Source organism: Myxocyprinus asiaticus, chromosome 29 (genome assembly GCF_019703515.2).
Source record: "Myxocyprinus asiaticus isolate MX2 ecotype Aquarium Trade chromosome 29, UBuf_Myxa_2, whole genome shotgun sequence".
In the NCBI taxonomy this organism is placed as follows: domain Eukaryota; kingdom Metazoa; phylum Chordata; class Actinopteri; order Cypriniformes; family Catostomidae; genus Myxocyprinus; species Myxocyprinus asiaticus.
Genome location: NC_059372.1, coordinates 1,185,395 through 1,210,483, shown reverse-complemented (window position 1 = coordinate 1,210,483; position 25,089 = coordinate 1,185,395). Strand labels below are relative to the sequence as shown.

The window sequence follows — 25,089 nt, the reverse complement described above, 5'->3', positions numbered from 1 at the left end:
GTCCAGACTGACCAATCACAGGAGAGCATGTCAGGAGTGGAGCTAGTTACGGTGAGCATTTGTGGGTGGAGCTTATGAGAAGGCTATTGAACAGACAGACAGCGAGAAAAAGGGTATGTACCTCACACACACACACACACACACACACACACACACAATATATAAATCTCACCTATATATACCTACTCGGATATACTCACACAGGTTCATTAAATGACTGATCCTCAGTGATTGATGATGTCATAGTGGTTGTTTAGGGTGTTTGATTTGTAAAGTCAGTTTCAGTGATTTGTGTTTTAGTTTTCAGTTTTGTATGTGATTGCCTCAAATCTAATATGTGGCTGTTTTTTGTAAATCACTGATATATTCAAGCTTCATTGGTCTTCGAAGTATCATTCAATATTTGCATTGATTCTTTAGATAAAGAGAGTCAGTGTGTTCATTTGCATTATAATCTGTTAATAGTTCATATGATAATTTAGCTCAGTTTGTGTCAGAATAGTATCCATTTTATCAGAGATACTTATTTCTGTCTATTGGTAGTGACATCTGTGCTGTGTGTCCTTGGCAGTGTGTGTGTGTGTGTGTGTGTGTGTGTGTGTGTGTGTGTGTGTGTGTGTGTGTGTGTGTGTGTTAGTAAAATCAATATCTTCTGCAGTTGAGTAAATACTCCTTCAAAGACTCTACAGTCTATAGGGCAACACAAGATGAGGTTTAAAGGAATAGTTCATCCGAAAATGAAAATTCTTTCATCATTTACTCATCCTCATGTTGTTCCAAACCTGAATTCTGTTCACTAACACAAAATAATTGTTTCGCACAAGGACAGAAAAATAACATAAAAGTAGTCCCTATGACTTGTGCGCTATATTCCAAGTCTTCTGATGTCATACGATAGCTTTGTGTGAGGAACAGATGGAAATTTGAGCGGTTATTCACTGATAATCCTCCCCTTTTGCTGCAGCTCTTGTGCACTTATTCACATAGTCATGCATCCATAATAGCCTCATTTCTAATCATTTACCACTCAATCTTTAAGTTATTTTGCACTTTATACCCTTTTCTTCTTATTTGCCAGTGTCATATGTGGATTTTTCTTTGAAAGTGTTCCTTAAATGCCAACATCCCAGAGTTTCCCCTTCAGTGTTGCAGATGAAACTGGTGTTTGGCTTGTACTGGTCACTGAAGCTGCCAGTTTAGGACCCTTGAGGAGGGTCGTCCACTTTCCTTTCTATCCTTGTTAGATTCAGGACAGCTTTCATCTGTCATTAGAACAACACACTGGCTCATTTCCAGAGACATTTGTTTCTTTTTGGCCATTTCTAGAGCTAAAATTCTACTTTCAAGGGTAAAGTGACTGGCAAGAAATGCAAGTGGACTCAATACTTCAGCAGCTGAAAAAGACACTGTATTGTGATTTCCACACTTCATTAAATAACACAACCAATTTCGACTGTTCTGACAATAAGAATGTTTTCTTGAGTATCAAAGTAACACTTTAGAATGTTTTCTGAAGGACTATGTCACATTGTATTTCCTTCAATGCAACGGTTATTTCAAACATTAATAATGACTGTTTTTGGTAGCCTAGTATTTTTGCTCGATTTAAAGCATCATTGATGAAGAAAAGCATCAATTTCTTTCCAAAACAAAAATGTCATAGTGACTCCAAACTCTTGAATGGTAGTGTCTAAAAGTTCTCAGTTGATATCACACTGTAAAACTCTTTCTTTAGGATTCTTGTGTTCTGCTCGTCGGTCTCTTCCTGTTTGTGTGTTCGTAGTGTTTGAGTGTCGTTTGTTGTGTAGTTTATCTCTGTCACTGGACAAGAGAGATAGACAGAGAGAGAGATGGCAGCATGTCATCATCGTTTACTGGGTTTATGGGAAATGAGCTCAATCGAGCTGGAGTTGCATCAGATGTGTTGACTTTATTCATCCAGTGAAACGCAGGGAATTCACAATATGACACAATCAACAGATGTTTAATGTGCTGGAATAAAAACAAGATAGAAAGAGCTCTATAAACATATATTGTGATGTTGTTCTGTGGCTGTGTGTGTTAATGACAGGTGTGAGAAGAGGATGGATTCTTCATCAGGATTAATTAAAAGGGTAAGTGCATCATTTACTTCATTCATTCATTCATTTAGTTGTTAATAAAGATGTCCAATATTTTTGCGTTTTAAGTGTCCGATAACCGATATATTTAACCGTTTATTTGTGTTTTTTTTACATTTTTGTTATAACGCTTTTAGGCACTTTAACAGCTTACAACAAAAACAAAATGTCAATAACTTAATACTAACTCCTGCTTTACAAAACTAATATTGTGTACATTCAACAGAAAATTAATTTGACTAATTTAAACTCTTAAACTTTGTGGACCCGCCGTTGGGTCCATATCGTGAAAAAAGTTTACGCTTAAAACGTTAAAGTCTCCGTATAAATAAGTCAGGCATATGAGGTATCATTTGAAAGCTTAGAATCTGAACTTTTCAGAGATAACCATCACTTCTGCATTTATGTTTCTTAAAATAACAAAATAAGGCCTCAGAACATTCGCGCTGAAAATTAGCGCCCCCTAGTGGTAATGAGGTAGAAATATTAATATGAAAATAAAAAGTCCTTCACATAACACATAAATGGACAAGTCATATATCAAATGAAAGCTCTCTTTCTCAGGAACATGACTGTATAGTTTATTGTGTTGTCCTAATACCACAGTTCAAAAGATTTTCAAAAGAATCACAATGTAAAATATGATTTCTGTAAGTCATCTAATACAAACGTCTCTTTTATGCTCTGCTAACTGCTGCTGTAAGCCCCAAATAGATAAAACTTTATATCTGCTTTTACATTAGGGAGTTCTCTAAAAAATGAGCCGTTGTTTACTTGTCTGTGAGTTTGCTTGTGTGAATAATCCAATGTTATATCTTAGATGTCCAGAACAAAATATGCAGTCCAGCAGGAAAAGCATGTTAAACACATCATCAGAAAAATATGTTTTCGACAATTGATGAGAACATTTTATATCATCGCAAAGGGGAGGATGTCTCTATAAACGCTCAAAGAAACTTTATATGTCAAGAGGAAATTCAGCAACAGGGAGTATATTCTTCTCCATGTTGTTTTTGACTACATAAAAGCTACGTGTCGTTTGATTGGTTGTGAATAAATTCAGCTATGATTGGTCATTGACAAGCGGCAGCCGCGGAAAGATAAAATATTTTTATCTTGCGTGGTGTGCGCCACAAGCAGTCGTGTAAAACAAAGCGGCAGGATTCTCATGAACGAGCTTTGAAAGCGGCGCCTCTTCTACTGCTGCCTCCGTTTTGCCGCCTGCCGCCTTTCTCTCATTGAAAATTAATAAAAAAAGCATGGTGACTGCGTCCCAAGTAAAACTGCCTTTAAAGTGCTTGAATTTAGCTTTTAGAAATGTAAGAACTGGAATACCTGGAAAACCACCTTGTTTTGATGAAAAGTGCTTGAGATTAAAACAGATCGTTTTCTCCGTGTAATGTGTGTCCATCAAAGATGAGACGACTCCACTTTCATTAAATAATGTGTCTTAATATAATCTGTTCTTTACAGTCAGATAAAAAAGTCAAAAGAAATATTCATTTTAATCTCACGCAGCATGGATGCACTAAACCGGAAAACTGTGAGCTGCTCGTTAAACTCTTAAAGTGACAGTAACCTTTTTAACATTTCTTATACAAATGAATGTAAACACATTGTTATATATACAGTTTCATGATATCATGTAGAATTTGAGTATTTTTACTAAGTTAAATTTTGATAATATTAATGATGACAAATGATTAAGTATATATAAATATACACTTTCACATAGTTTTTTTAGGACATGTTTTGTTCAGTTTTATTGTTCTGCACCTGATCAGCCTGAATGTAGCTCACTATTGTTAATCTTTTCTTATGGAGAAACTCTTATTTTTTCAACTTTGAGCATTTATATTGTATATTAAAGCAATTTATTTTGATGAGCATTTTGCTCAAACATTTTTTTAGAAAATAAAAAAATTCTGTTATATTTTCTAATTTAAGTGTTATTATATCGAGTCGAGATTATATCAAATCGTGATCTTCATATCGTCCCATCCCTACTGCCAATATTTGCTTTTTGGGACCATCGTTTATTGGCAAATAGCCATGCCGATAGTCTTTTTCTGTGTTCCTCTGTGGCCAAAACCCATCGCCTAGTGAATAAATTTATAAATAAACTTAATTTGTAGCTCTGTCACTATCACTGTTTGTGAACTAATTCACAATGCTATAAAAAAGACTCTATTAGTCTATATGACAATGTTTACTTTATAGTGACTATATTGTAATACATAGTAGATGATAGTAAGAGTTCATGTTTTGTTTCCCTTATGTGTCTGTGTGAGCTGGAAGAACAGAAATTTCAAAATAAGAGTCCCTGGTGTATTTTGGGCTTGTTTATAATGAAAAGTCCTGCTTTTTGCACCAAATATTCCTTTTTCCGGCTATTATTGGGATTTTGGTTGCACAACAAACACCCTTCTGGGATTTTACTCATTTTGGACAGTAAGGAAAGGCTTAAGATATTTTTGAACTAAGTGTCAAATCAATTTTAAAAACTATCGGCCGATAATCAGTTTTCAGCATTTTCCACCACCTTAGTTATCGGTGTCGGCAAAATCCATTATCGGTCGACCTCTAGTTTTAAAATAATATTCTGGATTATTACATGTTATTTAACCCAAAACATTTCTTTTAAATACAGTATAAATGCTTATCAGACCAGAGAAAAGTTGTATAAATGTTTTATAATCACACAGTCAACAGGGGGCGGAGCTCAAGCCAATGAAGGAGTGGAGGAAGGGGGCGGGGCCAGACGTCAAGTCCCACACGTTGAAATGAAACTCATGGAATCAGAGGAGGGGTCAGAGGCGGGGCTTAACAATGACATCACCGCTCTGATGCTACGTCAACAGACAGACCGCAGGAAAGCCGCAGTTTACCTCCTTCTGATTGGCCTGCTTATATTCACCATAGGTGATTAATCAGTCGTGATTTTTAACATCTTTCTTGACTCATGATTTGATCAGATACAAAATTTTATTAAAATGCCAAATAAACGTCTTGATTTCTGAGATAACTGGATGCCACTCAGTGAATTAAACATGCAATGTGAGGTCATGTGACAGCGATGTAGCAGGTTTGACATGATTATTGTTTCCGTTTCCCCTCCGCAGCGTTCCTGTTGGGGTACGTGGCGTTCCGTGGAATGTGTCGTTTGTGCAGGGACGAGGGGGATCTGCTTCCACTGAGCGACGCGGCCGGAGCTGACCCCTCGCCCGAAGGTGGGGTGATGTACATGTCTGAGCTCAGAGAGATGCTGAAGAAATACCTGAAGGAGGAGAGGATCGAAAACACACTCAGGTTAGAACATGGTGTGTCCTTTGACCTTTGAACTTTGTGTTGTTTTCGTCTGAGTGTTTGTTTTATTTGTTGTGGTGTTTTGTTCAGGCGAGTGAGCAGGACTTCTCACCCGTCAGGATCTTCAGAGGGGAACGCTGTAGCACGAGAAATACTGCAGAATCTGCAGAACCTCCGTATGGACCACACCTGGACGGACTCGCACTACGCCACACTGCAGTTCCCCTCCAGGTGTGTGTGTGTGTGTGTGCTTGAGTGTGTGTGTGTTTGCCCACATTTATGTAGTTCTATTCCCGTATTAGACAAACTCCCTTCAGGTGCACTACCTTTGAACAAATGAAGCCACAGTTCATTAGGGAAAAAGATTTAACTTCATTAAGTGTTTACTTTCCTATAATTAAACATGTGAAGAAGGGCTGCCGATTTAACACGTTAATTTATTTGTGATTAATTATGTATAAAATAACATGTTCATGCCCCCAGACCATACAAGGAATGTTCACCTTCATGTTTTTACATGTCTCAGTCAGCAGGGGGCAGCAAGCGCAATCGCAGACAACAAACCACAATTACAGACAGCACAAAATGAAGAAGACACATTCTTGCATTCAAACACAGCTGGACAGAGCGCAATTCTGAATGCAGGGACCTTGAGACATGTTTTTCTAAGTTTCAAACTACGTTTAACTTGACACAGCGACCTAAAAACACTGTTTATGATGCGACGCAACGAAAGTGAGACTCTCCAAAACCAAGCCAAGCCCTTATAATAAATCTGTCCTGGACAGACAAATTCAATCGCAAAATGGATTGCTGTGAACTGTAGGCCAATGATCAGCTTTTGTTCAATAATATGGAAATAAACAACATTCTAAAGCCTCTTCAATGCTTTACTTGTCTGCTACAATAATGTAGTGTGTATAATGTATAATAATTATCTAAATATTTATTTTTATTATAAATTCTATTTTAAATTATTTAAATATAATTATTTTATCATTATTTATTGAATAATTTTTATTTAAGGACTTTTCTTTGCAAATATTGGTATGCAATTAGTTGCGATTATTTCGATTATTCTATAATTAATCGGAACATCATGTAATTATTGGACAGCCCAAATGTTAAGCCTTTGCCATTGTTTCAAGCTCAACAAACTGCACTTTGCATTTAAAATAAGGCTCATCAGTTTGTAGATAGTGTATGACTAATTTGGAAAAAAAGGCTAAAAAAATTAATTTGATCTTCCAAGGCTTCTGTCTTTACCCTTCTATTGCGTTCAGAATCTGCAGACACCTTTTGCATTGGTGGGTCAATTTTGACCCGGTGGAATTCAAGCTTATAAATCATTCATAACCTGATGGTTTTCATCTAAAACTATATTGTAAGTCATTAACAAGTTCTTAATTGTTCCTACATGTAGAAAGATTGATATTTTTGGCATGTTAACTGGCAAATATAAAAGTTATTAATCAATATGCCATTTTTTTTAAAAATCAAATGTAGAAATTCTTTGACATTTCAAAATATACATTAACTACAGCAACACCAGTGTGATACACGTGAAGATATATTTTTTATCAACGTTTCTGAGAAATTTGATCTAAATATAACATAATATACAATTTATATGAACATCTAATGTGAGAATTACCAGAAATTTAAATGAATTTCCTAATACTCAGAACTGCTCAATACAACTGGTCAAAAGTCCTGAAAGCAACGTTTTCTTTTTCAACTAAACTTTATCAAATCAGCTGTACAACTCAAGCATACAACATTAATACTTCTTTACTATGTTTTTAAGATAAATCTATTCTGTTTACGCTCATGAACGTAATGAATGGTAATGCATCAGATTGCTGCAGAGTAAAAATGTCAAGCCCTATTTAGACTAATGTGTGCATGAACTTTTGCTCTGGCCACACCCCCTTTAGACAGTAGCACCTTTGATTTAGATTATTTGTTATGTTGGTTAAAATTATGTGGTATTATTATCTACCTCTCCCGGGTCAAAAATGACCCGAACGGGGGCCTGGGTAGCTCAGTGGTAAAATACGCTGGCTACCACCCCTGGAGTTCGCTAGTTCGAATCCAGGGTGTGCTGAGTGACTCCAGCCAGGTCTCCTAAGCAACCAAATTGGCCCGGTTGCTAGGGAGGGTAGAGTCACATGGGGTAACCTCCTCGTGGTCACTATAATGTGGTTTGTTCTCGGTGGGGCGCATGGTGAATTGAGCGTGGCTGCCGCGGTGGATGGCGTGAAGCCTCCACACGCGCTATGTCTCAGTGGCAACGCGCTCAACAAGCCACGTGATAAGATGCGCGGGTTGACTGTCTCAGATGCGGAGGCAACTGGGATTCGTCCTCCGCCACCCGGATTGAGGCGAATCACTATGCGACCACGAGGAATTAGAACGCATTGGGAATTGGGCATTCCAAATTGGGAGAAAAAGGGGAAAAATCCAAAAAAAATGACCCGAACATAATAGGAGGGTTAATAATATATTAAGCAACCGAAGTGTATTTCAATATATCGTGTACAATAGCAATGAAACTTCTGGTTCCCTGAGTGCGAACGAGATGCTGCGTAGTCACATTGGGACACACCCTGAGTGTCACGTGGTCTGAAGCCCTTGTACATTCACGCCAATGTATTGGCTGGTGGAACTTAAGAAACACCCCTAGGGAGCTATGTCACATGCTCCATAAAAGTGCTCGCTGTGGCACCATCAGGTCATATTTTCTGCAGGAAGGCAGGAGCCTATGCAGCTGCTAGAGAGTATGGCCAGCTTACTTAGCGTCTTGTTCCCACTCAGTGAACCAGGGTTACACTTCACGTAATCGGGATGTTCCCTATTGTAGGAACTCGAGCTGCGTAGTTGCATTGGAAACGATATACATTCACGCCATGCGAACAATAGCTGCCAACTGTCTACGCCTGTGTGGCAAGCATATAGCGGCACACAACCAAGCTAAAGCTTCTGAATAAAACAGAGAAAATTATGAGTTTACTCCTGTTCCAACAGAGAAACCTGGGAAGCAGGAGTCAAACCCTCATCCAGATTAAATAATCTAACTGCCACCATACAAATGTCCTCCAAGTACGCACCTCTAGCCAAAGCCCATGAGGATGCCATGCTCCTCGTAGAATGGGCTCGAATACCCGAAGGCGAAGGTAAACCGCGCACTTCATAAGTGCTTGAAATTGCATCAGTAAGCCAATGAGACAGTCTTTGCTTGGACACCGAAACACCCCTGTTGCGGCCACCAATGCTCACAAACAACTGCTCTGACTTACGCCAGGCAAAGCATATGCAAATGGATGAGGATAGAAAGCCTGAAAATGAATAGTCTGCAAGTGAAATGATGTAGAAACGACCTTGGACAAAAAGCCCAAACGAGGTCTTAAAACCACTCTTGAACACCCTGCCGCAAAATTCATACATAAGGGATTGATCGACAGGGCATGTATATCACCAACCCTTTTAAACAATGCCAATGCTACTAGCAGGGCCATTTCAGAGTCAGAAACAGCAACTGTTGCCAAGGGCTCAAACGGAGCACCCGAGAGCACCTCTAAAACAACAGATAAATCCCATAAGGGAATGAGGACGGGATGAAAAGGTCTAAGCCTGCGTACCCCACGCATAAAACGAGAGACAAGAGAATGTCTACCGACAGAGACTCCATTGATAAGCGCATGCTCAGCCACTATAGTGGTAACATAGACTTTAAGCATTGCTGGGGCAACCCCGGCCCCAAAACGCTCTTGCAAAAAAGTCCAGCACTGTACCGACAGGGCAGTGAACTGGATTTTCACCTCGCACTGTACACCAAGAAGCAAAAATACACCACTTGAACATATAAAGCTTTCTTAGTTGATGGAGCCTCTAGCATTCAGAATGGTATCAACCACAGCAGGGGATAACCCATCATTCAAAAGAGCGCCCTGTTGAGGGGCCATACCCATAACTTCCACAAGTCTGGCCGGGGGTGCCAAATGCTGCCCCGATCCTGAGACAACTTGTCTGTTCTGACTGGAATCTTCCAAGACACTTTCTCCAGGAGAGAGACCAGAGTCGAAAACCATACTTGAGATAGCCAAAATGGTGCTACTAACAGAAGCCAAACCCGATCCTCCCAAATTCTCTGCAGAACTGCGTGCAGCAGACTGATCGGTGGAAATGCTTAAAGATGCGTTGTCGGCCACTGATGTGCCAATGCATCGATGCCCAGTGGTGCTGGGGGCGAGAGGGTAAACCAGAGGGGACAGTGTGACATCTCACTCAAAGCTAACAGATCCACTTCCGCTCTGCTGAACCTTCTCCAGATTTGTTCCATAATCTGAGGATGCAATGTCCACTCTCCAGGCATCAAGCCCTGTCTGGACAGGAGAATCCGCTGCCATATTCAACCGGCCCGGAACATGCATGGCTCGTAGAGACCGTACATTTTCCTGTGCCCTCAGAAGAATGTGCCATCAGCATGGCATGAGAACGCACACTTCCCTGGCGATTGATATAGGACACCACCGTCCTGTTGTCCAACTGGATAAGGACATGGCTGCACTGAATCTCCAGGAGGAAAAAATTTAACGGCAGCAGCACTGTGAACATCTCCAGACAGTTTATGTGCCAATATTGCCACTGGCCCATCCAGACCCCATAGGCTGGATGACCCTCGTATAAAGCGGCCCAACCCATGGAGGAGGTGTCTGTCGTTATAACTTTGAGGCAACACACCAGTCCCAACGGAACACCCAACATTAGAAGGTGGGTCTGTTTCCATGGTAACAGATTTTGGTAGCACCCACGCAACACTTTGAAGAGACAGAACGCATATGTCACTTTGTGGAGTTCATCCACTCAATGGCTGAGAATGATATCTCTATGTTGAGCATCCAAAGTCTTCGAGTGGACTATCACCAACCAATCATCGAGATTATTCGAAACACGGATGCGTCAAAGCCGCATCCATACATTTTGTGAAAGTGCATTGTGCCAGTGCAAGTCCGAACGGAAGGACATAAAATTTATACGCTTTGTCCCCGAAAGCGAATCTGAGAAAACGCCTGTGCTTTGGTGCAATCTGAATATGGAAATAAGCGTCCTTCAGATCTATTGTCACAAAACAGTCCCCTGGCTGCACTTGTGACATTATTTGCTTCTGTGTTAGCATTCTGAATTGACATTTCATTAGTTTGGAATTCAAACGTCTCAAATCCAGAATGGGACAAGGGCAAGCCGCTGTCTTTTTTCGGGACCAGAAAATAACGGCTGTAAAAAGCAGCACACTCTCTTAGAAGGGGGAATCTCATCTTTTGCCACTTTTTCAAAGAGAGAATACATTTCCTGAATCAAAAACAGGGCTTCCCGAATAGAAACGTCCGTCGGAACAACCCCATTGAACACCGGCGGAGTTCGCCTGAATTGAATTACATAACCATGCTTTATCATTCGAAGTACCCAGTTCGAAATGCCCTTCAGCTGCTGCCAAGCCGACAGACAGGCAGACAGAGGGATTAACGCATGGCTCTTGCCTGCAGCGTGACCTGTAACCACTAGATGGCGTGCTTGGCTTACTTTTGGCGGTTGCCCCCGAACGAGCGAATGGAAGCCTTCACTCCTCTAATACTGTGGCTGGTTGAAGGGAATTTGATCATGTTTTTGCCTTTATTGTATTTAGGCATAAATGATGAGCGCCCTGAATGTATCTACTGCAGGGACGCTGACAGAATAAACCTTTTCCCTGGTATTTGAATGGGGAAAAGTGTATGAACATTTGGGGGAATGTTTATTTCAGAAAACTGGTTCGCCACAACGGCCCCAGCATTCTTTATGCTTGATGAACATAGAATTCTGTTATGCATATCTCGAGACCCTTGGTCATGGAGACAGAGGCTGAATTCGGGAAGTGTCTTTTTTTTTTATGTTCGCTCCCCAGCACGCTGCAGGAAAAACTGAACCATAATCTGGTTGTTGGGCGTTCGAGGTGTGTACACTGGTGAACTCATCCCTATACTGACAGAAGGGCAAACAGGAGAGAAACGGATTCGTTTATATGGTCCAATTTCGTTCACTGAATAAGGGCTCATCCTTCGTTACACAGCAAGCTCAACAGGCTCGTGTGTAGACCTATTTTTATTGTACACTGAGTTATATTACGCGTGACCCGAGACCCTTGGTCATGGAGGCAGAGGCAAAACTCAAGCTGAAAATATCCAATTCTCATTCGCCAGCGTACATTATGGGGGAAATTGAGCTAAATTGGTGTACTGAAAAAATGGGTTAGAACTAAACTGGTCCCAACATATAATGGAGGAACAATGCGTAGTACCCAGACAGCGCGAAACACCCTCGCGAACAAAAGCATCGCCTTGACCAACTCGTTCCCCAGCACCAGCTGGAAATGAGGGAAATTCCAAACGGAGCCGATATTAGCTCAAAGTATTCCTTAATGCAATGCGCTTGGTGGGACTGTAAAACATTGTGTGTAGATCCAACAGCTGACTGAAAAGATCGACATCAATGCCGCCACCGAAAAATCGATCAGAGATAGCAGTGCGCATCTCTTGTGTCGCCAGAACGGCCGCGTGGTCCACGAACGGGCGAAAGACCAAAAAAAAACCGAGTTAAAATACTTGCTCGCGCGTTGGTTCGCCATCACTCCGTTGGGGAATTCCAGCCCCCTCGTTCTGTGGCCAGGCTCACCGGCCCATGCTTGATCCCGTTCGCCATGAGCAGTTCGCTTCGAAAGGCCGTTGCCTTATTCACGTGCGTTTTCCCAGAACAACACAGAAAAAGATAATAGGGACAAATGGGCCAATTTTGTTTTCCTTATCTTCAACGACGAATTCTCTCATACAGCGTTTTTAATAGTGACGGCTCAAGAAGTGCATGGTAACTCTTTTTGTTTGGGGGTTTGATTGGTGTGAAATCTGTTTTTCATTGCGTCACTGCTCATTTGCATAAAGTTTGACTCTCAACTTTGCTGTTGCCAGAACTCATTGAAAGACGCTTGTTTGCGTTGTCGCTGTAAATCACTTTCAGTGTAAATGCAACTTAGGGTCTTTGTGTATGTTTTTGGAGGACGCAGCAGAACACTCTCTGGTTGGTTGATTCAGAGGGGAAGGAGCTAGAGGAGATTCCGCTAGACAGCGAGGGATACTGTGCCTACAGCGCTACAGGAACAGCCACGGTAACCATGATGACTGTAACCATGTTAGAGAAAGACTCATTAAACCTGATATAGTTTAGTAACGCATTCATACACTAGCACAACGTAGCATGTTTTTTTTTTGTGATTGCTCAGGGTGGCGTTGTGTACGTGAACTACGCTCGCCGTGAAGACTTCGAGCAGCTGCGCACGATGGGCGTGGCCCTCAACGGTTCCATCGCCATAGCGAGAGTGGGAGGGGGCTTGAGCTTCGCTGAGAAGGTGTGGCATGCGCAGGAGGCGGGACATGTGGGCGTTCTCATCTACCCTGACCCTGCCGACGTACCCCAGGATCCACGACGACTCGGTCTCCATAGCAACGCTGTTATCTCAGATCATGTACGTTACGCTCCGTTCACATGTACAGTGATTCTGAGTGGCTGTTGATCATTTTGGGTGTTTGACTGAAGTTACCGACCTCTCCACAGGTGCACCTGGGCTCAGGTGACCCGTTCACACCTGGATTCCCCTCCTTTAACCACACCCAGTTCCCATCCACACAGTCCTCAGGCTTGCCAATCATTCCAGCTCAGCCAATCAGTGCAAACGTCGCTTCCAAACTGTTAAGGTCGGTCCCACACTCTTTCTCAGAGTCCGGAAGTAAAATCTGTCACTCAGATTCTTTAATTATCACATCGAAATCAAAAGAAGAAAAATAAGAAATGTTATATTTTGCCTAAAGAAAATTTAGCCCATTTTAGAACCATTAGGATTTTTTAAATTGTTACGTTGTGATTATTTTCATGACAATTTTGTATATTTTCCCACAAATTCTCATTACTGTAATGCGTCTAGATATTTCAGTTTAAAGTTTTTTGTAATTCTTATTTTTCTAAATGGTGATTCATATTAGATTCTCATTAATGGAATAGTCATACTGTAATATAAATTAAACAAAATGACAGTAATACAATGTTTTTTTTTGTTGTTTTTTTTTAATCAGCATAAATTATGTTAATGCTAAATAATGTGTGAATATTTTACAATTTAAATATAATATGAAACATATTTTACATCAATTTGTTAAAATCAAATTTTAAATTATATAACGAAATTACTCATTTTATTTTTATATTCATTTATATTATATAGTTTTTCACATTTTTTCAGGGGGCAAAAATGTGCTTAATTGTCATGGAAATAATGTCACAATGCAAATACTCTTAAACATATTTTTAAAACAAAAGGTTAGCACTACAGTAAGGTTTTATTGATTAACATTAATTAATGCATTAGGTATCATGAAGTAACAACAATGATATTTATAACAGTATTTATTAATCTTGGTTAGTGTTACCTTTACAAAATACTATAATTCATTGTTTGTTCATGTGAGTCCACAGTGCATTAACTTATGATAATGTATACAACTTTTAACGTAAATAATGTATTAGTAGGTGTAGAAAAGAACATTAATGGATCCTGTAAAAGTATTGCTCACTGATAGTTTTCTCTCTCTCTCTCTCTCAGTCAGTTATCTGGTGTCGAGTGCCCGCGCAGTTGGCAGGGTCGGTTGCCGTATGTTCAGTGTGTGATAGGTCCGAGCTTCACAGGGCCGGGTGAGCGCAGGGTGAAGATGGGCGTGTTTAACAGCATAAAGCCGGTGCTGCTCAACAACATCTTTGCCTCAATAGAGGGCAAAATCGAACCTGGTCAGAGCATTAATAAACATTTGTGTGATTGTATGAATGTATATAATAAACTGTTGGTGGTTTATTAACTTTGTTCTCTCTCTGTCAGATCACTATATCATTATCGGGGCCCAGAGGGATTCTTGGGGTCCAGGAGCCGTGAAGTCTGGAGTAGGAACCGCCATACTGATGGAATTAGCCAGAACATTCAGCAACATGGTGGAGAATGGTAAATTGTTGTTGTTTTTTTGTAAAAACTATTGTGTTTGTTTTCTTATTACTCTGCTTCCACTATTGACATCTATGGCAGCCCATAGAACAGTATGGAAGAAAATGCTGAAATTGGGCACACTGGTAGGGATGGGTGTGACTAGCCTACACACCGAATTTGATGTCTCTAACTCAAACGCTCTAGCGCCAACAACAGTTAAAATTTTCACTCCGCCCACTAGATTTTCCACCATTAAGAATTTTCTGAAAAACCTACTTTTTCGAACTCCTCCTAGACCGTATGTCTGATTTGCTCGAGATTTGGCATTAATCATCTAGTGACACTCTTGACATAAGGTGAAATGATTCGTGACGATAGACCAAACCGTTTTCGTATACCGCATCAACAAATTTGACGGTGAGCACGGCAAAATGGACGAAAGGCTGTATCTTCGCAACGCTTTAGAATATTGACACGAAACTTGGTATGTGTCATCACAAGCATGATGTGAGGGTATCAGTACAGTTTTGGCACAGCGCCACCTAGCGCTTTAGATTCCTTGGGGCATACAGAGTTGAATGGTACCCAATTTGCAATGGTTGACAATACTTTCTGTCTGCCATATTGAATTTCATGGAAAACCTGCTAGCAAATGCTAGCAAAACTGTCACACTCTACAGCCCTGGGTTTGGTAAGGGGTTAGATTTTATGATTATGTTTGGGTCAGGGGTTAAACTTAGAAACATTAGGGTTAGGGTCAAACAATGTTTGTTTGTTTGTTGTTTTTTCTTCATGAGAGTAAAAGTTGTTAAAAAAATGTTTTATATGATTTTTTTACGATTTCACCATCTCGTATTGTTATTACGACTTATCATGAGACAGCATTAGAATAAGGGTGGACTCGTTTGACTTGTGAACCATTAAGCCAGTAAGCAACAATTTATTAACAATCTAGCAACCAGCCAAATCACCCTAAACAACTACTCAGATCAGCCTAGCAATACGTGGCACACTCCATCAAAATTAGTCTTAAGTTGCAATGGGACGTTTTTGGAAATAAACATGGAATTTGGCCTAAAACTTGTTTTTGGGTTTTCTATTGTTTTTACATGAAGTCTCAGCTTTCAAATTATGTCAATGCTATCATGAAATTCAAACTACCATATAAATGTTGTTTTTAAATGTGGTGCGTCAAAGCGCTTCATCTGCTGTCAATTTAAATGGGAGTGCTGCATATAGGATCTCATGAAAGTTATCCAATGTCTACATCCAAAAAAAAAAACACTTGAGAGGAGAATATAGCAAACAAATTTAACACCACCAAATGAATCTCAAAATGTAATTCTGTGTCAATGCAACACAAAATGATTGAGCAGGTCACATTTTAACACGCTAGCAACCTGCCTTCACAAGCACCACTCATTAATGACATCATCTGTCAGGATTTTCCCCCAAACGCAGTCTGCTGTTCGTCAGCTGGGATGGAGGAGACTTTGGGAATGTTGGTGCCACTGAGTGGCTGGAGGTCAGTACTGCACTAGTCACAGAATTAAAAGCTGAAATGTCATTTCTGTGCCTGAATTGCAAAAATGAACATTGTTTTCGAAACAGCTTCCTGTCTACTGTTGACTGCACCCAACTCACGGCATTGATTGAGTCAGTGTTGTCGTGTTGTTATTGACGGGTCACTCAAAACAAACTCAGATACACAGTGTTTACAGTTTGGGAAAGTTAACCTATGAATGGCTTACTTGTAAGCTGGGATACAAGAAAAAGATACACACTTCAGCTTTAAGTGATGTCATGTTTACTGTTTGTGTACATGTTTGTACAGATGTGTATTTCTGTCTCTGTTGCCAGGGTTACCTCACCATGCTTCACCTGAAAGCTGTGGCGTATTTCAGTCTCGATCAAGCCATCCTGGGTAACACACAACACATACTTTAGAAAGAAATGCGTATCTAACAAACCCAAACCGCTTAATAAACATTCTAACTAATGTCTTAATGAAAATCCAGTAATGCCTAAAAGTTTGTGTGAGGATTATGTTTAGAATTAGAGGATAGCTCCGTATAAAACAATAGAAGTCAATGTAAATTACACATAATAGTAGTAATACTAACTTGTGGGTTGTGTTTAGGTGATGATAACCTCTCAGTGTACACCAGTCCTCTGTTAGCAGAACTCATCGAAGGAGCCATCAAACAAGTTTGTGTCTTATACTGACTTCCAGTTTTTATTTATTTATTTATTTATTTTTTACCCCCTTTTCTACCAACATGGAATGCCCAGTTCCCACTACTTAGTAGGTCCTCGTGGTGGTGTGGTTACTCACCTCAATCCGGGTGGTGGAGGACAAGTCTCAGTTGCCTCCGCTTCAATCCGCGCATCTTATCACGTGACTCGTTGTGCATGACACCGCGGAGACTCACAGCATGTGGAGGCTCATGCTACTCTCCACGATCCACGCACAACTTACCACACGCCCCATTGAGAGCGAGAACCACTAATCACGACCACGAGGAGGTTACCCCATGTGACTCTACCCTCCCTAGCAACCGGGCCAATTTGGTTGCTTAGGAGACCTGGCTGGAGTCACTCAGCACACCCTGGATTCAAACTCGCAATGCGATAGCATGACATTATAGAATTCTCGATTCTGATTGGTTGAGGTTTATTGATCATGTTACAGTTGCATTTCAGTATGCCACATTCTTTTCAATCTCAAAGTTTCAAATAAACTGACTTTGATGTAGGTTAACAAATTCTACACGACTGATGGACCGTTTAATGCACACTCAATGTATTAGATTCCTGACATATTTATCATCAGTATTTGATGTATATTGAGAGATGAGGATGGAACCAGAATGTTTTTTAATCTGAAATAGTTCTGATTCTGTGTGTGTATGCTGTTGGTTCTGAAGGTTTGGATGTTTTACAGCGTGTTCATGTTGGTTTCAGGTCGAACATCCCAAACACACGGGTCAGTCGATTCTCTCTCTGGTGCAGCGACAGGGCGGCTGGAGAGACATGTGAGTGTTTAAGATGTTTATGATCTGATTCATCAGTTCCTCACACAATGCTATCTTATGACATCTAAACACTTTTACTAAAGCGCATGACTCATTTTAACATTTGCATAACATAACCAACTACATTTACAAGCTTGTTCAAGTGTGATCAATTTACACGGTAGCTCAACTGATAGAGCGATGCACTTTTACATCACAAAGGGCCTTAAGAGCACGCGAGTCATAGAAGCAACACAAAATAAGGTGGTTGTGTTTTTCATCTCATGTTTGCTTTTTTCAACACTAATGTGTTGGTTTAGTTTTAGGGAAGGGAGAACGGTTTTGTTGATTTAAAACTCGATGAAGCATTAACCTCGTGCGACCCCGCGTCCACATGCGTGGACATTGTATTTTGGCTTCGCTATACACAACGCATAATTCAAATTATTTTAAACCGACTGATTATTGTTTACAAGACTCTAGACTGTCATTTAAGGGTTAAACAGTGCCTCAACGAGTCATGTGACACAACAGAATGCCGTCATTTTCTGTGAAGCTCTTCTACGGGCGCAGCACCAATAAAAGTGCCTCTTGTAAGAAATCTCTTTTAAACTTTTTCATTTAAACCTGAATGATTGTAAAGAGGAGAATCTCTAGTTTTGTTTGATACGCCGCTTTAAAAAATCTGTTCATTTTCCGCGTGTCAGCGTCCTGATAAACATGATGTCCACATATCGTGGATTTTGGGACATTATTCCCACAAAAGTTTTTTTAAATTTTTTTTTAGTTTTATATATTTTTTTTTATATAAAGTAAATAACTTTCAACATTAAAACATCTGTGGGTCATTTCACTTCATTTTAATATACATTTTGTTATTTTATTTGGTTATCTCTGTACAATACGGTAATATTAATATTAGTAAATGCATTCCTATATTTACTGTACATTATCACATTGAGAATAAATGAGTTCATCTAAAAGCTGATAAATGTGTCTTTCAGAGGCTTTATATGGAGTTAGGATGAAAATAAGTTGCATTTCAAACTGTTCTGAGACCAGTGCAGACAGACAGCACACTGGAGGTTAAGTCATTCACTAAATAGGGAGCAAGGGAGCATCCTATAGCTCTCTATGCAGTTAAGTGCATTCACTCCTAAAATCTGATCAAAAGTTCAGTTTCAGGCTGCAGATGATGTTTGGATCACTCAACATGTTTGACAGACATGTGACAATGATAATCAGTACATAGATTCAGAATTTATAATGTATCATTTTATTTTAACATGGTTGACAGTGATTGGATGATGCTGGACATTACTTTAAATATGCTAATTTCTGATGTAATGTCTGTAATGTCTCAAAAACATGAATACTCAACACTCCTGGAAACATCATAAACTATTTGACTTTCTATAGCTTGATATTATTTAACATTTCACAACTTAGTCCCGCTGTCCACATATGAGGACATCATTTTTTAGGATTGTTTTATTTTTTTTTGGCTTGTTTATTAGGTGCTACTAGTTACAAATCAGAAAGGGAAATGGAAAATGCACACAGCAGTCACGCTGGGGTCTCATGAGGTTAACTTTAAAAACCTCATCTGTTTGGGAGAGCATTTAACTCGCTTTTAGCGCCACACAGTGGACATTTTACTTCGGAAATGCCACAATATGCTTAAAGAACCGCGTAATGTCATTTTTTTCAGTGTTCCCACAGTCACGTCATTTTCATTAAATCAGGCTTGGTTTTTCTTAATGTTTGATCTGTATTTATTTTTTAATTTATGGGTATTCATACTGTTGTTTGTTTGTTTGCTGCAGAGTGAAACCGTTGTATTTAAACAGCGGTGGGTACAGTTTCACCGCATTTGGAGGAGTTCCTTCTATGGAGCTGCATTTCACAGAGGTAAAATTAAAGTAATAGTATAAGCAGATAAAATTAGCATGAAATAATAGATGTCTCTGAAAGTGGGCGGGGCTTAGCAGATGTGATTTGTTGAACATTGATATATAGATGTTATAGAGAGATTGCCACAGTGGATTTCCATTTGTATGTCATATAGCAGTTCTTAGAATATTAAGCATATTGAATATGTTATATATATATATATATATATATATATATATATTGATATTGATTGAAAGTAAGATTACTTTCAAGTGTTCAAATATCCCCAGTAACAAAACAATTGTTAGATTTGAATGCGGCGGCTCATTTGAGGTTTAGTCTTTCTGAGCTACTCGGTGCCCTATCAACAACAGTCTCTTTTACAATCAATTAAGAGCAAACTATTAATAACAATGTCCTTTTCTGTTCAGGATGCTCGTACGTACCCATTTGTGAACACTCAGTTGGACAGCGTCGGGCGTCTGCAGGAGCTTCTTCAGGGGCGCTTGGGTTCGGTGGGTCGAGCTGTTGGTGAACTGGTGGGTCTGATGGTTCTGAAACTGTCACATGATCACATACTTCCACTGGACGTCACCTGCTACAGCAGCACAGCACTACAGCTCAGCTCTAAACTCAGCCTGCATGCTAGTCAACTACAGGTACAACACACACACAAGACAGTGTGACTTTGTCGAATTCCTACTGAAGAACTACACTACCCATAATCCTCAAGAGAGATCCACCAATCAGAGAAGTCCCTGTTACTATGGATATAATAACAGGGTTTTTGAGCTTTTGCAGGTTAGCGGAGGCACGGTAATGGTTGCTAGCTAGCTTCCTAATAATAGCTACAGGAATGTTCTGGGTTCAATACAAAACAAGCTCCATCAACAGCATTTGTTGCATACCGCAGAGAATAATTCAGATTCATGTCTTAGTTATTTACAAAAAAAAGCAATAATCATGGTTACAGGGGGGGCCTGGGTATCTCAGCGAGTATTGACGCTGACTATCACCCCTGGAGTCGCGAGTTTGAATCCAGGGTGTGCTGAGTGACTCCAGCCAGGTCTCCTAAGCAACCAAATTGGCCCGGTTGCTAGGGAGGGTAGAGTCACATGGGGTAACCTCCTCGTGGTTGTGATTAATGGTTCTCGCTCTCAATGGGGCGTGTGGTGAGTTGTGTGTGGATCGTGGAGAGTAGCATGAGCCTCCACATGCTGTGAGTCTCCGCGGTGTCATGCACAACGAGTCACGTGATAAGATGCACGGATTGACGGTCTCAGAAGCGGAGGCAACTGCGGATTGAGGTGAGTAACCGCGCCACCACGAAGACCTACTAAGTAGTGGGAATTGGGAATTCCAAATTGGGAGAAAAGGGGATAAAAAATAAATAAATACAATAATCACGGTTACAGTAAGAAATGTGCAATGAAAGTACTATACACCATAGTTCAACTCAGTTTTAATGTGACCTTCCTATAACAAAAAGAACAAAGTTGAAATCTGTTTTAATAAAAATTAGGGCTGTCAATCGATAACATTTTTTAATCTAATTATTACCGATTATTTAATTGAATTAATCGCATATATAAATATTTGCTGAGAAAGCCCCTCAAATAACAGTAATTCAATATATAATGATTAAATAGTTCTATTTAAATAATTATAAAAAAAACTATATCTAATATAAAAATAATCATACAGATAATTCAAATGCATTACATGATTGTGGCACACGAGTAAAGTATTAAAAAAGACGGTAACACTTTACAATAAGGTTGCATTTGTCAACATTAGTTACCATGAAATAACAATGAACAATTGTGACAAGGATGAGCGTGGGGCCGGGCCGTGACAAAGCACGCCCGGCCCCCAATCAATAGAACACAAAAACACACAAACATAAACGCATACAGGGTAGCTGCCTGTAGCTCTCTCTCCCAAACTGCCGCATCTCGTTGCACTTATCCCACTCCTCGGCTGATTAGCCCGATTGGGGGCCAGGACGTGCGTTGTCCCGGCCCGGCCCTCCTTCTTGTCACACTCCTCCCTCCTTTGCTTCAGGCCGGGGAAACCACTACCCCCCCGCCTGCCGGCAGGCCTTCCCCGCCTTCCATGACCTGGGAGGGAGACAAGGGGAGGGAAAAACAAAACAACAAAAAGAGGAGAGGGAAAGGCCAACGTGCAGCGACATTGAAAGAGAGAGAGACCACACCGTCGCCTGGTCCTCGATCACTCCTCTACCCTCTGGCGGACAACAGTCGCTCCTCCCCGGGTGGACCAGAGCCAGTTGTCTGACCCATGGTGGACGGAACGCCTCTTCGCTTTTCGGCGGCCGGTAGGGAACTCCTCCGCCCTTGGCAGCGGCTCTACCGCTCCAGGCAGTCGGCAGCAAGCCCCTCCTCCCCTCATGGATGGCGGCCATTCCTCCGCGTCCAGTAGCAACTCCTCCGTCTCCCGGCGGATGGCCACGGCTGCTCCTTTGGGGTGGATGGTAGTGGCGAGGACTCTACGACGACGCATCCCTCCTCCTTCCTGGGCTTCGGCACCAATGTAACAGGGTTCAATGGAAAGGAGGAGGCGGGAACCGGACGAAGCATCAAAGTAATGTTTTAATAAACTCAAACACAAAAACATAAATGCATACAGGGCAGCTGCCTGTAGCTCTCTCGCTCCCAAACTGCCACATCTCGTTGCAATTATCCCTCTCCTCGGTTGATTAGATATAATCAATAAAACATTACTTCGATGCTTCGTCTAGTTCCCGCCTTCTCCTTTCCATAGAACCCTGTTACAACAATACTTTTACAGCTTTTATTAATCTTTGTACACCTGCGTCAGATGCTTTTGGAGCGTCTCGATTGCATTACGTCATAAACATACAGTTTTTAGGTTGCTGTGTCAAGTTAAACAAAGTTTGAAACTTAGAAAAACACTTCTTGAGATCCCTAACTTCAGATTTGCGCTCCATCAAGCTGTGTTTGAACGCAAGAACGTGTTCTCATCTTGTGCTGTCTGCTGTCGGTGAGTGTGGTTTGTTCTCTGTATAAGCTGCTCGTTGCCTATACAGCTGGAGTTTCTCTTACTGCCCCCTGGAGAAAACAGGTGGTACTACAAGCTTGAATTGCTCAGGAATATTCCTTATTATGGTCTGGGGACATGATTAATTGCCGTTATTTTTTTAACACATTAATTCAGTGCGATTTAATTATATAAAAAATTAATGCGTTAAAAAAATAACCGACTAAAGTTAAATCGACAGCCCTAATAAAAATCAACCCCCCCCGCCCCTACCTATTTACTGTGATTGAATTGTTCCTCAAATGTTGTCCTTACAGCTTAAGTTGTATTGTTCCTGGAAGAGTTCAATATATTTAGTGCATAAATACAATAGTGGTGTTTTCTTAAAAAAAAATACAAATGTAAAAATACACACACAAAAAACATGTTTTGATTACATTATTTGCAGTGATTTCTGCTCATGTCTTTAGTCTCTCTCTCTCTCTCTCTCTCTCTCTCTCTCTCTGTCAGTCGAGGGGTTTGTCTCTGCAGTGGGTTTTTAGTGCGAGAGGAGATTACAGCAGAGCCGCTAAAAAACTGCAGGAGGCCATAAAGAACAGCGACATTCAGGACGAAAGACTCGCCAGATTATATAACACACGCATCATGAGGGTAAACACAAACACATATAGTTTTCCCTCCAATTTTCACCCAAAAATGTAAATTCTGTCATAATTTACTCACCCTCATGTTGTTCCAAACCCATATGACTTTCCTCCTTGAGACACAAAAGTAGAAATTTTGCAGAAAGTCTAGAGTCTTTTCTGATAATAACAAAACCAAATAACGACAATAAATGTGGTCAAAAAAGCACCTAAAAGTATCATAAAAAGAGTCCATATGACTTGTGCACTATATTCCAAGTCTTAAGAATTCATACAATCTGACAAACAGACCATAATTTACACTTGTTATGCACTGAAAATCTTCCAACATAGTTCTCAGATCTAATTCAGGCTTGTGATAAATTAACATAGTGTGCATTAAGGCACTTTCGTGCCAAGTTGGTGATATCAAACCTCAATAGTTCTTGCGTTTCATTGTTTATGTCCAAGCTGGCGTGACCTTTTAGTCTTTTCCTCACACAAAACTATCACATGACTTCAGAAGACTTATAGCGCATCAGTCATATGGACTCCTGTTTTGAGCAACATGAACGTTCTGATAAAATTCTGCTTTTGTGTTCCACGCAAGAAAGTCATACTGGTTTGATATGACGGATTGTCATTTTGGTTGAACTATTCCACATTTAAACATATAACCATTGATGTGTTTGTTGTCCATAGGTGGAATACTACTTCCTATCGCAGTATGTGTCGGTGGTCGAGACGCCGTTTCGTCACGTGTTTCACGGGCGCGGCGATCACACTCTGAACGCACTCGCTGAGCATCTTTCTCTCCTGCGCTCTGACCCGCACCTGTTTGACGAGGCCCGTTTTCGACGCCAACTGGCTCTCTTCACCTGGACACTGCAGGGCGCCGCTAACGCACTCAGCGGCGACGTGTGGAACGTCGACAACCATCTGTAGAACTCCATGACTGCAGAATCAACTCAGGGTCATTCCTTTAGCATTTCATTTAGTCACACCATGAATAACTCAACATCAAAACACAAGAACATCAACATTAGTCGAGTACACTCTTTGAGTGTAGAGTTCGGACGTGTCCTAACCAGGCGTGATGCGTCAAGCGACTTGTTGTGAAAACAGAAAATTACTTGTCACTGGAAACTTGTTGCGTGGCGCCTGGTTAGGACACGGTGTTATGACGAATATATTTCTCTGTGTGTTTTTTTTTTTGTTCAGTTATATATATTTTTCTCTTCTCTATTCAACCACTCAGTATCTCATCATTAATTAATAGTTAATTAACAATTATAATTGAGACGTGATTCTTTTGTATTACTAAGTGATAATGAGACTCTTATTAATGTATGCTGTAATTATCGAGAGCAGTGACTCTCATAATTATGACAGTTGTACTGTCGTCCAATTAAAAAGCAGCATCTGCTATCAATCAACCCTATGATGTCAACAGGGGCGGGTCATTGATGTCACATGGCCCCTCAGACTGTGATGTCATAGAGCGCTCTTTTACAACCTACACTGTTTGGCTGGTTTTAGCTGGTCTGCTAGGTTAGGAGACCAGCTTAAACCGTCTGAGACCATACAACCATCAGACTGGTTTTAGGTGGGGTAACGAAGCAGACCGATGTTTAAACATCTTAAAGTTAGAAATCTGCTCAGAAATGCATTATACTTTTCAGAAACGGTCTGTTTATGATCTCCTTTTTGTTAAAGATATTGGACGGATCTTGATTCGATTTCTAAGGGATTTAGACGATTTATTTACAACATGTGCTGTACTTCAATTAATGTTTTGTTGTTGTCTCAAATTCCAGTGCTGTTTTTATTAAAAGGACATTCAAATGTAAATTTAATGGTTTGTGATACTTTTTTGTTTCTGTGGGTTTTTTAATTTTTTAAAAAGCGCACATGAAAACCATTGATGTGCACACTTTTACTTCACGATAAATTGAATTACTTAAAAAAAAAAAAAAAGTTATGAATAAACAAGAGAGTACTGTAATAAAAACGATAAGATGTAGGTAATGGACAGTCAATTTCGATTAAAAAAA

The 25,089-nt window shown here is 40.3% G+C and overlaps 1 protein-coding gene across 1 annotated transcript; it reads left to right on the top strand.

Annotated features, from left to right (window-relative positions):
• The first annotated feature begins 94 nt into the window (after window positions 1-94).
• tfr2 (transferrin receptor 2) lies at window positions 95-24,886 on the top strand. The gene is made up of 18 exons (XM_051661489.1): window positions 95-113; window positions 2,072-2,114; window positions 4,826-5,042; window positions 5,243-5,429; window positions 5,517-5,657; window positions 12,516-12,624; window positions 12,739-12,981; window positions 13,071-13,210; window positions 14,113-14,294; window positions 14,383-14,502; window positions 15,927-16,009; window positions 16,345-16,408; window positions 16,625-16,692; window positions 17,449-17,519; window positions 19,325-19,409; window positions 19,823-20,050; window positions 22,923-23,063; window positions 23,738-24,886. The coding sequence occupies exons 2-18, from the start codon at window positions 2,085-2,087 to the stop codon at window positions 23,978-23,980; spliced, it is 2,352 nt and encodes a 783-aa protein (XP_051517449.1). The 5' UTR covers window positions 95-113; window positions 2,072-2,084; the 3' UTR covers window positions 23,981-24,886.
• Window positions 24,887-25,089: the final 203 nt, after the last annotated feature.

What these genes read in the sequence shown, in the direction of transcription:
- tfr2 (XM_051661489.1), top strand. Translation starts at nt 2,085, where the DNA reads ATGGATTCTTCATCAGGATTAATTAAAAGG. An exon ending in ACACTGCAGTTCCCCTCCAG is followed by an intron (nt 5,658 to 12,515) that starts GTGTGTGTGTGT and finishes ATGTTTTTGGAG; the next exon opens with GACGCAGCAGAACACTCTCT. An exon ending in TGCATGCTAGTCAACTACAG is followed by an intron (nt 20,051 to 22,922) that starts GTACAACACACA and finishes TCTCTCTGTCAG; the next exon opens with TCGAGGGGTTTGTCTCTGCA.